This window comes from Bos indicus, chromosome 1 (assembly GCF_029378745.1).
Source record: "Bos indicus isolate NIAB-ARS_2022 breed Sahiwal x Tharparkar chromosome 1, NIAB-ARS_B.indTharparkar_mat_pri_1.0, whole genome shotgun sequence".
In the NCBI taxonomy this organism is placed as follows: Eukaryota; Metazoa; Chordata; class Mammalia; order Artiodactyla; family Bovidae; genus Bos; species Bos indicus.
Window position 1 is genome coordinate 45,790,673 of NC_091760.1, and position 15,084 is coordinate 45,805,756.

Sequence of the window (15,084 nt, forward strand, 5' to 3'; positions counted from 1 at the left end):
TTGAACACAACTGAGCAACTAAATACAGCACAATTGACCCACAACATTATACAAGTTTCAGGTGTTCAACATAATGATTCAACTTTTATATACATTGCAAAATGACCACCACAATAAGTCTAGTTATACTATTCACTTTCATGCATTGGAGAAGGAAATGGCAACCCACTCCAGTGTTCTTGCCTGGAGAATCCCAGGGACAGGGGAGCCTGGTGGGCTGCCGTCTATGGGGTCACACAGAGTCAGACATGACTGAAGCAACTTAGCAGCAGCAGCAGCATACCATTTGTCACCATACAAATTTACAAACACTTTTTTTCTTGTGATGAGAACTTTTAAGATTTACTTTCTTAGCAACTTTCAAATCTACAATACAATATTATTGATTATAGTCACCATGCTATATATAACATTCCCATGATTTATTTCTTTTATTTTCATGTTTTAACTTTTCATTTCATATCGGAGTACAGTTGGTTAACAAGGCTGTGTTATTCTCAGGTGTACAACAAGGTAATTCCATTCTACATATACATGTATCTATTCTTTTTCAAATTCTTTTCCCCATTAGGTTGTTATAGGAAACTGAGCAGAGTTCCCTGTGCTATATAGTAGGACTTTGTTGGTTATCCATTTTAAACATAATAGTGTGTACATGTCAACCCCAAACTCTCTAAATATCCCCCATTCCTCCCCCCATAACTGTAAGTTCCTTCTCTAAGTCTGTTGTGAGTCTATGTCTGTTTTGTAAATTAGTTCATTTATGTCCTTTCTTTTTAGATTCCATGTATAAGCAATATTATATGATATTGCTTTCTCTGACTTACTTCACTCAGTATGACAATCTCTAGGTTCATTCATGATGCTGCACAAGGCATTATTTCATTCTTTTGCATGGTTTAGTAATATTCCTTTATATATACTTACCACAAATTTTTTAATCCATTCTTCTGTCTATGGACATTTAGGTTGCTTCCTAAATGTCTTGGTTGTTGTAAATAGTGCCGCAATGAACATTGAGGTATATGTATCCTTTTGGACCGTGTTTTTCTCTGGGTATATGCCCAGGAGTGGGATTGTAGAATCATATGGTAGCTCTATTTTTAGCTTCTTAAGGAACCTTCATACTGTTCTCCATAGTGGCTGCACCAATTCATATTCCCACTGACAGTCTAGGAGGGTTCCCTTCTCTCAACACCCTCTCCGGCATTTATTGTTTGGGGATTTTTTTGATGATGGCCATTCTGACTGGTGTGAGGTGACAGGATCATTTCAAGAAGCAGAAAAATCTATTGACAGAATTCAACACCTATTTATGATTAAAAAACTCTTCAGAAAGTGTACATAGAGAGTACATTCCTCAACATAATTTGGGTACATCAGTTCAGTTCAGTTCAATCGCTCAGTTGTGTCCACCTCTTTGCGACCCCATGAATCACAGCACGCCAGGCCTCCCTGTCCATCACCAACTCCTGGAGTTCACTCAAACTCATGTCCGTTGAGTCAGTGATGCCATCCAGCCATCTCATCCTCTGTCGTCCCCTTCTCCTCCTGCCCCCAATCCCTCCCAGCATCAGGGTCTTTTCCAATGAATCAAGTCTTCGCATGAGGTGGCCAAAGTACTGGAGATTCAGCTTTAGCGTCAGTCCTTCCAATGAACACCCATGACTGATCTTCCTTAGGATGGACTGGTTGGATCTCCTTGCAGTCCAAGGGACTCTCAGGAGTCTTCTCCAACACCACAGTTCAAAAGCAACAATTCTTCAGTGCTCAGCTTTCTTCACAGTCCAACTCTCACATCCATACATGACCACTGGAAAAACCATAGCCTTGACTAGATGGACATTTGTTGGCAAAGTAATGTCTCTGCTTTTTAATATGCTGTCTAGGTTGGTCATAACTTTCCTTCCAAGGAGTAAGCGTCTTTTAATTTCATGGCTGCAATCACCATCTGCAGTGATTTTGGAGCCCAAGAAAATAAAGTCTGACACTGTTTCCACTATTTCCCCATCTATTTGCCATGAAGTGATGGGACCGGATGCCATGATCTTCGTTTGCTGAATGTTGAGCTTTAGGCCAACTTTTTCACTCTCCTCTTTCACTTTCATCAAGAGGGTCTTTAGTTCCTCTTCACTTTCAACCATAAGGGTGGTGTCATCTGCATATCTGAGGTTATTGATATTTCTCCTGGCAATCTTGATTCCAGCTTGTGCTTCATCCAGCCCAGCGTTTCTCATGATGTCCTGTGCATACAAGTTAAATAAGCAGGGTGACAATATACAGCCTTGACATATTCCTTTTCCTATTTGGAACCAGTCTGTTGTTCCATGTCCAATTCTAACTATTGCTTCCTGACCTGCATATAGGTTTCTCAAGAGGCAGGTCAGGTGGTCTGGTATTCCCATCTCTTTCAGAATTTTCCACAGTTTATTGTGATCCACACAGTCAAAGGCTTTGGCATAGTCAATAAAGCAGAAATAGATGTTTTTCTGGAACTCTCTTGCTTTTTTTGATGATCCAGCAGATGTTGGCAATTTGATCTCTGGTTCCTCTGCCTTTTCTAAAACCAGCTTGAACATCTGAAACTTCACGGTTCACATATTGCTGAAGCCTGGCTTGGAGAATTTTGAGCATTACTTTACTAGCATGTGAGATAAATACAATTGTGTGGTAGTTTGAGCATTCTTTAGCATTGCCTTTCTTTGGGATTTGGGTACATACTTCAACATAATTTGAGTACATACCTTAAAGGTCATGTATGACAAACCTACAGCTAACATTATACTCAACAGTGAAAGGGTAAAGGCATTTCCTTTAAGATCAGGAACAAGAGAAGGATGTCCATTTTTGCCACTTCTATTCAACATAGTTTTGGAAGTCCTAGCTATGGCAATCAGAGAACAAAAACAAACAGAATCCGAATTGGAAAAAGATGATGTGAAACTGTCATTGTTTGCAGATGACATGATGCTATATACAAAAAATCCTAAAGATGCTATACATAGAAAATCCTAAAGAAAACTACTGGAGCTCATCAATGAATTTGGTCGTTGCAGGTCACAAAATTAGTACACATAAATCTGTTGCATTTCTATACACTAACAATGAAAGATCAGAAAGAGAAATTCAAGAAACAACCCCATTTACCATCTCATTAAGAAGAATAAAATACTTAGGAATAAACCTACTGAAGGAGACACAAGACCTATACTTTGAAAACTATAAGACTTATTTATTTCATAACTGGGAAGTTTGTGCCTCCTGATACTCTGCATCTATTTATGCCCACCTCTCCACATTCTGGCAACCACCAGTCTGTTCCCTGTATCTATGTGTTTTGTTTGTTCATTTGTTTTTCCCATCTCACAGATAACTAAAATCATATGGAATTTTTCTTCCTCTATGCCTTATTTCACTTAACATAATACCCTTAAGGTCCAGTCCATTCTTTTTTATGGCTGAGTAATATTCTATTACATAAAGCATAAAATATTATAAACTTATCTTAGTTGAGCTAATTTTTGTGTATGATGTAAGACAGTGGTCCAGTTTTACTCTTTTGCATGTGGCTATCCAGTTTTCCCAGCACTATTTTTGAAGAGACTGGCCTTTCCCTACTTTGTATTTGTGCCTTCTTTATTGTAAATTGACTGCCCATATTATGTGTGGGTCTATTTCTAGGCTATCTGTTCTGTGACATTGATCTTTTTATGCCAATATCGTACTGTTTTGATTTTACAACTTCATAGTATAGGCTGAAATCAGAAAGCATGATTCCTCCAGCCTTGTTCTCCTTTGCAAGAGTGCTTAGGCTATTCAGGATCTTTTGTGATTCCATACATATTTTAGGACTGTTTGTTCTATGTCTATGAAAAATACCTTTGGTAATTTGGTAGGGATTGCATTGAATCTATAGATCGTTTGGGGTAATATGGACATTTTAATGATATTCTTCCAATCCGTAAGTATGGAATATCTTTCCGCTTATTTGTGTCTTCTTCAATTACTTTCATCAGTGTCTTATAGTTTTCAGTACGTAGATCTTTCATCTCCTTAGTTAAATTTGTTTGCATGTATTTTATATTTTATTCTTTTTGATGCCATTTTAAATGGGATTTTTTTCTTAACTTTTCTTTCTGATAGTTCATTGTTGGTATATAAAAACATGAGTTTGCATATTAATTTTTTACCCTACAACTTTACTGAATTTATCGGTTCTGTTTTTTTTGGTGGAGTATTTAGGGTTTTACATTATATATATATAATGTGTGTGTATATATATATATATATAGTAGTTTAGTCTCTAAGTTGTGTCCAACTCTTGCAACCCCATGGACTGTAGCCTGTCAGGCTCCTCTGTCCATGGGGATTCTCTAGGCAAGAATAAATGGAGTGGGTTGCCATTTCCTTCTCCAGGGGATCCTCCTGCCCAGGAATTGAACTCAGGTCTCCTGCATTGCAGGCAGATTCTTTACCAACTGAGCTATAAGGGAAGTCATATATATATATATATATATATATATATATATATATATATATATATATATATAGTATCATGTCATCTGCAAATAGTAACAGTTTTACTTCTTCCCTTTCAATTTATATGCTTTTCTTCCCCTTGCCTAAATGCTCTGAGTTACAATGCTATTTTGACTAAAAGTGGCGAGAGTAAGCATCATTGTCTTGGTCCTGATTTAAAGGAAAAAACCTTCATGATTTCATCACAGAGTATGATGTTACCTGTGAGCATGTCATATATGGCCTTTATTAGGTTAAGTATTTTCTCTTTATACCCACTTGTTGAGAGGTTTTCTAAATCATAAATGCATCTATTCATATGATTTTAATTATTTTTTGTTAATGTGATGTATCATATTATTGATTTGTGGATGTTGAACCATCCTTGCATCCTTGGAATAAATCCCACTTGATCAGGGTACATGATCCTTTTAATGCATTCTTAAATTCAGTCTGCTAATCTTTTGTTGAAGATTTTAGCACCTATGTTCATCAGTGATATTAGCCTATAATTTTATTTTCCTATGTGATATCTGTCTGATTTTGGCATCAGGGTAATGTTGGCCTTGTGAAATGAGTTTGGGAGCATTCTCTTCTCTTACATTTTTTGAAAGTTTGAGAAGGATAGGTATTTAAATCTTTTTTTAATATTTGTACTGTTTACCAGTGAAACCACCTGGTCTTGGACTTTTCTTCATTGAGAGTTTTTTGTTTGAGATTACCGTTTCAGTCTTTTTCGTAGTAATTGACCTATTCAGATATTTTATTTCATGATGGTTCAATCTTGGAAGATGTATGTTCCTAGGAATTTATTCATTCAGTTCAGTTCAGTTGCTCAGTTGTGTCCAACTCTTTGGGACCCCATGAATCGCAACATGCCAGGCCTCCCTGTCCATCACCAACTCCCGGAGTTCACTCAGACTCACGTCCATCGAGTCAGTGATGCCATCCAGCCATCTCATCCTCTGTCATCCCCTTCTCCTCCTGCCCCCAATCCCTCCCAGCATCAGAGTCTTTTCCAATGAGTCAGCTCTTCGCATGAGGTGGCCAAAGTACTGGAGTTTCAGCTTTAGCATCATTCCTTCCAAAGAAATCCCAGGGCTGATCTCCTTCAGAATGGACTGGTTGGATCTCCTTGCAGTCCAAGGGACTCTCAAGAGTCTTCTCCAACACCACAGTTCAAAAGCATCAATTCTTCGGCACTCAGCCTTCTTCACAGTCCAACTCTCACATCCATACATGACCACAGGAAAAACCATAGCCTTGACTAGACGGACCTTTGTTGGCAAAGTAATGTCTCTGCTTTTGAATATGCTATCTAGGTTGGTCATAACTTTCCTTCCAAGGAGTAAGCGTCTTTTAATTTCATGGCTGCAGTCACCATTCATTACTTCCAGGTTATTCAATCTGTTGGTGTTTAACAGTTCATAATACTTTCTTAATCCTTCGTACCTTTTTTTTGGTATCAGTTGCAATTTCTCCTCTTATATTTCTGATTTTACTTATTTAAGCCTTCTCTTTTTTTTCTTAGGGAGTAAGGCTAAAAGTTTGCCAATTTTATCTTTTCAAAGAACCAGCGGTTTGTTTCATTGATCTTTTCTATTGCTTTTTTAGTCTCTATTTCATTTACTTCTGCTCTGATCTTTATTATTTCCTTCCTCATAATAACTTTGGGCTTTCTTTGTTCATTTTTTCTAGTTCCCTTAGATGTAAAATTTAGGCTGTTTATTTGAATTTTTTCTTATTTCTTGAGGTAGACCTGTGTTGCTATAAATAAATTTCATCTTAGAACTGCTTTTGCTGTCTAGGTTTTGGTATGTTGTATTTCCACTTACACTTATCTCTGGGTAATTTTTAATTTCTCCTTTGATTTCTAACACTGGTGCTAGCAAGTTAGAAAAAGAGTGCAAAAATGGTGGCTGCTAGTGCTGGCACTAGCAAAGTAGAGGCCGAAGAAAGCAAAAATGGAACCTGCCAGTGCTTCCATCCCTGGAGAGAATCCTAACAGATTTCTTCCTTGCTAGTAGATGCTCTAAGGTTAGGAAATGAATTCCATTCATGTATGGTCTAGACACTTTTCAAACTGTGGCTTTTATGTTGTATGGCCAAGTGGGTGAGGCTGCATGCAAGCCCTTTCACAATGGAATCTCTATTCCTTACACCCCTTTGGTTCTTCTCGACATCAGTCCTGTTGGTCTTTCAAAGCCAGATGTTTTGGGGCTCATCTCACCAATGCAAGTCCCAAGCGTTTGGGTGCCTGATATAGGGCACAAATTCTTGCTCCTCAGGAAGAAGCTCTGTATCTGTGAGATCTCTTTGATTGTGAGTCTTCACACTGGGGATGGGGTCTTTGACGGGACCATGTCTCTTGCCTCTTTTACCCATCTCATTGTGAACCTTGTCCTGTGTTGTAGAGGAGCTTTTTCGATGGTTTTCAGGTTTTTTTTTTTTTTTTTTAATAGGGAATTGTTCTTTATGTAGTGTCCATGGGAGGAGGTGAATTCAAGACCTTCCTAGGCTGCTATCTTGAACCACCTCCCCCACTCACTCTTGTTCTTTTTATTATTCCTCTAGTTCTTGTTCTCCTTCTTCTGTATCAAAAAGTGTATAAGGTATAGACCCTATGGGGAGAGAGACAGTTTAAATATAGTACGATAAATGGAAATAGTGTAAGAATAAAGCACTATTGGAACACAGAGGAGGCCTCCTCACAATTGAGAATTAAACTGAAGCTTGAAGGATTGTTGGAATGAAAGAAGCGAGTATGGTTCATTATTATTTCTATTAGCATGGTAGGTAACGCCAAACCACAGTTGGCCTAGCTGATTCCAACTATTAATCATGCAGGCTCCAATCCTTCAGACTTTAGCATTGATTGAAGATTGTTCTATATCTATGGTCATCGTATAGACATGAGCTGTGTATGATTATTGAGCACTTGACATGTGCCTGTGCTGTACTTAGTCGCTCAGTCCTGTCCAACTCTTTGCAACCCCATGGATTGTAGTCCACCAGGCTCCTCTGTCCATGGGGAATCTCCAGGGGATCTTCCCAACCAGGGATTGAACCCAGGTCTCTTGCATTGCAGGTGGACATGTGCCTACTGCCACATTAATTTTAATTAATTTAAATATTCATATATGCATAGTGATACCATATTGGACAGTACACATCTAGCTTGTTCTCTAAATCCCTAAATTACAGTAGCTGATTCTAGACCAGAGGGGTCTCAGACTCTGCCTGAACTAGCTTTCTAGTCCTTTCTCTAGACATTTACCCAGGTTATCTCTCCTGCTCTGTGCTTCTTTGAGCTTCACTGCTAAAGAGCTTTGGTGTTGTGTCTCTGGGTGAGGAAATCTTTTCCTGGTCTAGCTTCCATTATGTCTCTTGTATATTTTGGGTCAGCCTACCTTGATCTGTAGTTACCCCCTACTTGAGGTCTAAGTTTCCTTTATGGCTAACATGGTAAATAATCCACCTGCAGTGCAGGAGACATGGGGTTCGATCCCTGGGTTGGGAAGATCCCCTGGAGGAGGGCATGGCAACCCACTCCAGTATTCTTGCTGGGAGAATCCCCATGGACAGAGGAGACTGGCGGGCTACAGTCCATAGCGTCACAAAGAGTCAGACACAACTGAGCAACTAAGCACAGCATAGTACAGAGGTCTAAGTGCCATGGGTGCTGGCAAATTCTACCTTCTCCCTGAGTGATTTCTATTAGTCCTTTTCAGTTCCCTCAAAGCATGTGTATGTGCTGGTGGTTAAGACTCACTCTGTCATTGAGTGAAACTTGACTTCTTCCTCTGTTGTTTTAGGCTGACTTCTGGGCCTCATCTCCTTAGGGGCTGTGCAGCCTCCAAGAATAAAGCCAGCATTCAAGCAATCTCTCTACCCCATGTCAGCTCCCATCCAGAGCCAAAAGAAGACTATTGTCTCTTCCTGTTTCAAAAACCTTCAGACCACTAATGAATCTCTTATCCACCTATAGTTTTCTAGAAACCAGAAGCTCCATGTTTACTGTTTCAGTTGCCTCTCCTTACCCAGAACCTTTGACTTATTGACCACATAGTTACCTCTACCTGGCATATCCTAATTAAATGCCCATCTCTCCTGTGAAAACTTCTGTGATTGTTTTAGTCTTTGCTTATCTCCCTTCAAGAGTTTTGCAGTACTTTAGTCTCTAATACACATTTTAACAGTTGTGATCTATCTTGTGATATTTACTATTAGCTCAGGTTAGTCTTATCTGCTAACTAGATTGTTCACCTGCAGGAAAAGACCTTTTTTCATATCTCTCACAGCTTTTGTCATACTGTCAAAATTATATAGGTACTCAATAGACACTTATTTCTGTTTTAACAGATCTGTTTCAGAACTACTCAAATGGTGTTCAGTTGTTTGGAAATCATGTTTTATGTGCTTTTAAGTTTCACTCTCATATTGCTCTTGAAATATTAGGCCAAGAACTTGTGTTCTAATGTATTTTTATATAACATTAAGCAGTAGCTTAAAGAATATCATGAAGAATATATACTAACTTTCAGTGAGGTCATATGTAGTTCCTGTAGTCATGAAGAGTTTTGAAAATCTGTTCATCATGGTTTGACTGTGAACTGGATTGTAACTCAGTCACAGCTGATGGGTTTTGAGGACATTCTATCAGAATTTATTTGACAGAGCACAAAGATCACCATGGAAACAAAACTGGGTTATGAAACTCCTACCTCCCAAATCTCTGAAAAATGAAGGCGTGCTTTTCAGCCTTCCAGAATAATGATTTAAGGATTGCCTCATCTAGTCCCATGCCTGCTGTTGTCCTTATGACAGCTCATAGGACAGACCTATCTTTATGAAATCTTTGTTGTATTTCATATATAATACCACTGTGGTACAGAACTATTTCAAAAGCCCCTCTGGATGGATGGAGAAATATTACCCATTTTCATGTTGGTCTTCAAGGAGACGACTCTTGTGAGCCATATTGAAGAACAAAATAGAAATGACAAAATTCATATCAGATTGTACCTTTGCCTTTTGAAAGTTTGATTTCCAGATCGACTCTGGAAGTATATACCCAGAGTCTCAGCTCTGCTCTTATATTAACTGAAGAGAACATGTGGGAGCAAAAGCCCAGACATACCCTGACCTTAATTTTCTGCACTTGCATGATTCTAGGAACTAAAAATTATTTGCATTTCCTTTTATTACTCTATCCCCCAATCTGATACCACCCTAATGGCAGAAAGTGAAGAGGAACTAAAGAACCTTTTGATAAAGGTTAAAGAGGAGACCCAAAAAGCTGGCTTAAAACTTAACATTCAAAAGCCTAAGGTCATGGCATCTGGTCCCATCACTTCATGGCAAATACATGGGGAAAAAATGGAAAAAGTGGAAGATTTTACTTTCTTGGGTTCCAAAATCACTGTGGATGGTGACATGAGATTAAAAAATGAGATTAAAAGCCATGAGATTAAAAGATGCTTGCTCCTTGGAAGAAAAGCTATGACCAACCTAGACAGCATATTAAAAAGCAGAGACATTACTTTGCCAACAAAGGTCTGTAGAGTCAAAGCTATGGTTTTTGCAGTAGTCATGTATGGATGTGAGAGTTGGTCCATAAAGGAAGCTGAATGCTGAAGAATTGATGCTTTCGAACTGTGGTGCTGGAGAAGACTCTTGAGAGTCCCTTGGACAGCGAGGAGATCAAACCAATCAATCCTAAAGGAAATCAGTCCTGAATATTCATTGGAAGGACTGATGTTGAAGCTGAACCTCCAATACATTGGCCACTTGATATGAAGAGCTAACTCATTGGAAAAGACCCTGATGCTGGGAAAGATTAAGTGCAGGAGGAGAAGGGGGTGACAGAGAATGAGATGGTTGGATGGCATCACCAACTCAATGGATATGAGTTTGAGCAAACTCCCTGATATAGTGAAGGACAGGGGAGCCTGGCATGCTGTAGTCCATGGAGTTGCAAAGAGTTGGATACGACTTATGACTGAACAACAGCAGCAACAGATACAGCTCAGAGAGCAGATGTGGGGAACAGCAGGAGTCCTTAGATTCTGTGTTAACAATTAGTTGGTAATAAGTAGACAGTTATTTATTTTCTAGGAGTCATCAGGAATAAATCTAGTGAATGAAGTAACTAATTAATTCCTTTCATTTAATGCATATTCAGGTTTTGCAATATGGAGGTGACTGTGTGGGATTCAAAATGACACACTGTGCCAGTTGTCACCTTAGTTAGAAGTATTAGCCTTTCATGATAATAGTGCATTGAAGAGTTGAGGACATTGGGAGCAAGGTCAATAGTTAACTAATTATCAAGCCAAGTGATTTTGAGTAGTTTTTCTTGGCTCTTGATAAGTCAATAGATGTTACTGATACAGCTCCGTTGTGTGTTGGAGGAATTAATGGTGAGTTGCAAGTGACTGAAGAATTACCTCTGGTGGCCACCTGGTGCCAAGAGCCAACTCATTAGAGAAGACCTTGATGCTGGGAAAGGTTGAGGGCAGGAGGAGAAGTGGGTGATAGAGGACGAGATGGCTGGATGGCATCATCGACTTAATGGACTGAGTTTGAGAAAACTCTGGAGAGAGTGAAGGACAGGGAAGCATGGCGTGCTGTAGTGCATGATGTCCCAAAGAGTCTGACACGACTGAGTGACTGAACAACAACAGCAAGATGAGTAATATAAACTCCTGGAAGACTGTTCCACAAGCCCATTAAATCATTAAATATGTGGTGAGGCACTGTGTACCAGACATCGTTCTAGACACTGACAAGAGTCAGGGCAGTAAATAAGATGAAGTCTCTGTTCTTAGGAAGTTCATACTCCAGTGAGATCCAGAGCACAAGTAAAAACTAGGTATATTGTGAGGGGTGGGCCAGACCTTCAGTGGGAGAAGAAAGGCAGGAAACAAGTGTATAGATACAGATAGGCTAGTGACATTTTTTCAAAAAATGAGAATGATTTTATTTATCAGTTTGTTTCCATATTGTATATTTCTGAAAGTTAGCTATGTTTTATTGACATAGTCACAGCGAGATGTCTTCACAAATAATCCTGTACAGGAAAAGCTTTACCTAGTTTTTATTATATCAGAGAACAAAAGAGCCTGCTGAGTTTCTGCCACCAAGAAGTTTCATATCTTCCAATGCCAAAATGATAATTTCCCAACCACACCTACAGATTCTCTTAATCTATGCAAATAGTTAGAAGAATAGAGGTCACTTCTTTCAACTTCTGAATGCATCCAGGCCCATCACATGCAATAGAGCAGCTTGGGGCCAGCACAGAAGCAGCTCTCTGAAGACTGCTGCAGTCTTCAGAGAGCTGTAAGGGCTGCAGTAAGGGCTGCAGTACAGCCCAGGCTTGACATGGGGCTCGACGTGGGGAAGGAGATGCCTTTGTGTGCTTCCTTCTTAGAGAGGGCTTCTTTAACACACACCTGAGCTCTTTTGTCTGGGCTTACTTCAGAGATTCTCTTGCTTGTTTTAGAAATTATTAAAGTTATAAATTTTGAATATGATGCAAACAATCATTACATATTAGAGCTTTATTGTGTCTGTTTGCTCCTATGCAGCTTTAATCCACAAAATGTTCACAGGTAGCTCCAAAGACAAATAAAAGTGATTTTTCTTTTTGGGGGTACCTCTTCCATTTGCACAGATAATTTGGAGTTTGTTGTATTATAGATACAGATAATTTGGGGGTTTAATTTTAAACAGCATAATACAAGATGATTTTCATTATGTCTTCAGGTTGGTTAAATCTCGATTTACGAGGTTCTGCCCCTCAGAAGTTGGACTCCTGAAAAATGCTGAACGAGAACCAGAATCAGAAGAAGAGATGTGACTTTGATGGGCATCCAGTCTTTCTGGATGAAAATTTTCTTCTATTATTATTAGTCACAGATTTGCCTTTTCACGTTTTGTTTGGAAAACAATCGGTTGAGAATGATTCTTGGTGTCACGGTGTTGGGGGCTTGGAGTGGCTCTCCTCAGGTTAGCTAAAGTGTGATGCCCACATTCTGAAAAATATTTGTTTTATTTGCCTTATAGATATATATGCTCAAGGTTCCTGGGCTTACTATCATTTGTAACTCATTATAGATGGAATTTCAATTGTCTTATCTTCTTGCTACCTTGAGAAATAAATGAATGCATGGACCTTGATTCAAACACCTTAGATATTTGTTTTTGTCATTCAACTGTATCCCACCCTTATGTTATGATTCCTTTTCGTGAGACATCTCTTTTTGTAGCACCTGTGTTCTCCCCTGGAAAAAGCAAGCTGGAAGTCATCCTGTGGTGCACTCTCTTAAAGAGAAAAGGGCTGATCCACGGTTACAGAAGGGCACATGGTGAAAAAGCCATGGAAATCTAGGAAAGGAGAGTTAGGATGTTATCCACAGCAGGGAAAAAATCATCACATGCCTTTGTATGGCCACCACGCCATCCACTCTGCTGAAATAACTGAAGGGTTAAAACAAGGAGAAGCCTTTTATGGAATACAAGGGTAAACAGTCAGTGCCCCTCCCTCATCAGTAGACTAAGTAGCCCCCAGTGGAGAGTCAGAAATCCTTTCCCATTCTAGCTTTACCATTCACCAGCCTGTAGGGTTTTAACAGTTACCATAACTCTCTGAAGTTAGGGAATTGAATTGCATGAGTCAGTTTCCAGCTGGCATATTTTATGAATCTAGAGGCTCTCAGACAAAATCAAAGCTAATTTAGTACGTATTAGAAAGGCCAGTCTGTGCTGTGACAGAAAAGATAAGGAGCACCGCAGGAGTCTGTGACGGTTAACTTGAATATGAAGGAAAAGAGGCAGTCTAGCAGATAGCTGGAGGTGACACATGGGCAATTACAACCCAAAGCTCCCTGGCATTCCAGAAGCACTGACAAATCTTGAAAGTCACCTCAGTCTGGTCTTATCATATGACACTAAGGAGGGAGGTGAGTGGATTCTTTAGGTCAAAGAACTAGATATATTTATTTTTTTCATGTAAGGGCTGAAAAGAGCTGGGGACTTCTTTGGTGGTCCAATGGCTAAGATGTCATGCTCCCAATGCACAGGGCTTGGGTTCGATTCCTGGTCAGGGAACTAGATCCCACGTGTCACAACTAGGAGTTCACATGCTGCAACTAAAGATCCTGCGTGCCACAGTGGTCCTGAATAATGCAAATAAGAGCGAAACAAAGAGAGGAAGGAAGGAAGAAAAGGATAATAATAAAAAGCCGATGTGATTGCCTAAAGGTTTATTTTGACCAATGCAGTAGACCCTAGTACCTCTCTGACATGCGAAATGCTCACACACTGTGGTCCCAGATTATCATGGCATTCTGCCCCACGTGTGTCTTATATCTTGGATTTCTTCCCCTTGCCAGCAAGTTTCTATGATTTTGGCAACTTTTTATTTCAGAAGAGTAAGCTGTCAACTGCAGTTGCATGAAAATGGCATCCCTGGTACCTAGCCTGGAGCAGGAACTCTAGGATGATTAGCATGAGTGAGATTAAGGCTGGAATTTTGAAAACTAAGTGTAAATATACTACGAGTCTTTACGAAAGAGCAGAAATATCCATTCCTGCAGTTTCTGCACAGAGAGAACACAAGTGAGTTCTCAGAGGAAGAACTTCTAGTTCAGGTCTAAGTTCATAGTTTGGAGCTATCTGCCTCTAGTCCCTGCAATGAGCAATAAATTAAACACCATTATTATAATTTTATGGAACCTTCACCAAAGAAGGGATAAAGGAAGAGCATCCTCCATTACTTTTGTTTGTATTTTATCTTGACTCTTCCAAAAAACCAGCCTCAATGCCTGAGCTTTTGCCAAACCTCTTCATAGGTATCCCATGCTTGACATGCCATAACCAACGGAAAGAGACTCTAAATAACTCAGTGCAATATCAACATGGCTGTGGATGTGGTAATACCTCCTCAGCTATTTTTGTGACTTGTAACTGCCTTTTCTTATGGAACTGCAGCCTTGCATGGCAGCAACTGCCAGCTCATTGGTGAAGCAGGAGATCAGGTTATGACCATCTTGGTGTCCTCCTCATCATGTAACTCAGGGCTCATTAGTTAAGGTTGTAGTGATCATATCTCGGATGTGGATTAAGAAGGTGATGCAAGAGTCATGGGGGACTGCAGGAGCAGCCAAAATAAAAGCTGAGAAATGACAAGCTCTCCCAGTACAAGGAATCAACAGATTTAAAAGCATGAAAAAGAAGTTCATATACAGGGAGAATAAATCCAGAAATTCTATATTGTATCTAATGTGATTTCCAGATTGAGAAGATTGAGAGAATAGAGGACATAAATGAAATAATAAAAAAAAAAAACTTCTCCTAAATAAATGGCAATAAAGGGAGATGTTTGCTTTAAGTTTGGAGAGGTGCTTCAAGAGATGTACAGAGAATAGTGATTGGATTCCTGTACCAAACCAATAAAAATGAAAAAAGATAAGCCATTCTTATAACTTTAAGTTCATTTTATAAATATTATTATTCTATTTTTAAGTCTAGAAAATTTTAACACTCAGTTTTAAGAAGACT

At 39.2% G+C, this 15,084-nt stretch overlaps 1 protein-coding gene across 5 annotated transcripts in view; it reads left to right on the forward strand.

Moving 5' to 3' along the window:
• TMEM45A (transmembrane protein 45A) overlaps positions 1 to 12,708 on the forward strand; it is a 113,075-nt gene extending 100,367 nt beyond the window's left edge. For all 5 annotated transcript variants that reach the window (XM_019970460.2, XM_070787110.1, XM_019970378.2 and 2 more), the window contains exon 6: positions 12,289 to 12,708. In XM_019970460.2, the coding sequence (XP_019826019.1) occupies positions 12,289 to 12,382 (94 nt within the window). In that variant the 3' untranslated portion in view covers positions 12,383 to 12,708. The remainder of the gene's footprint in view (positions 1 to 12,288) is intronic.
• The last annotated feature ends 2,376 nt before the right edge of the window (positions 12,709 to 15,084 follow it).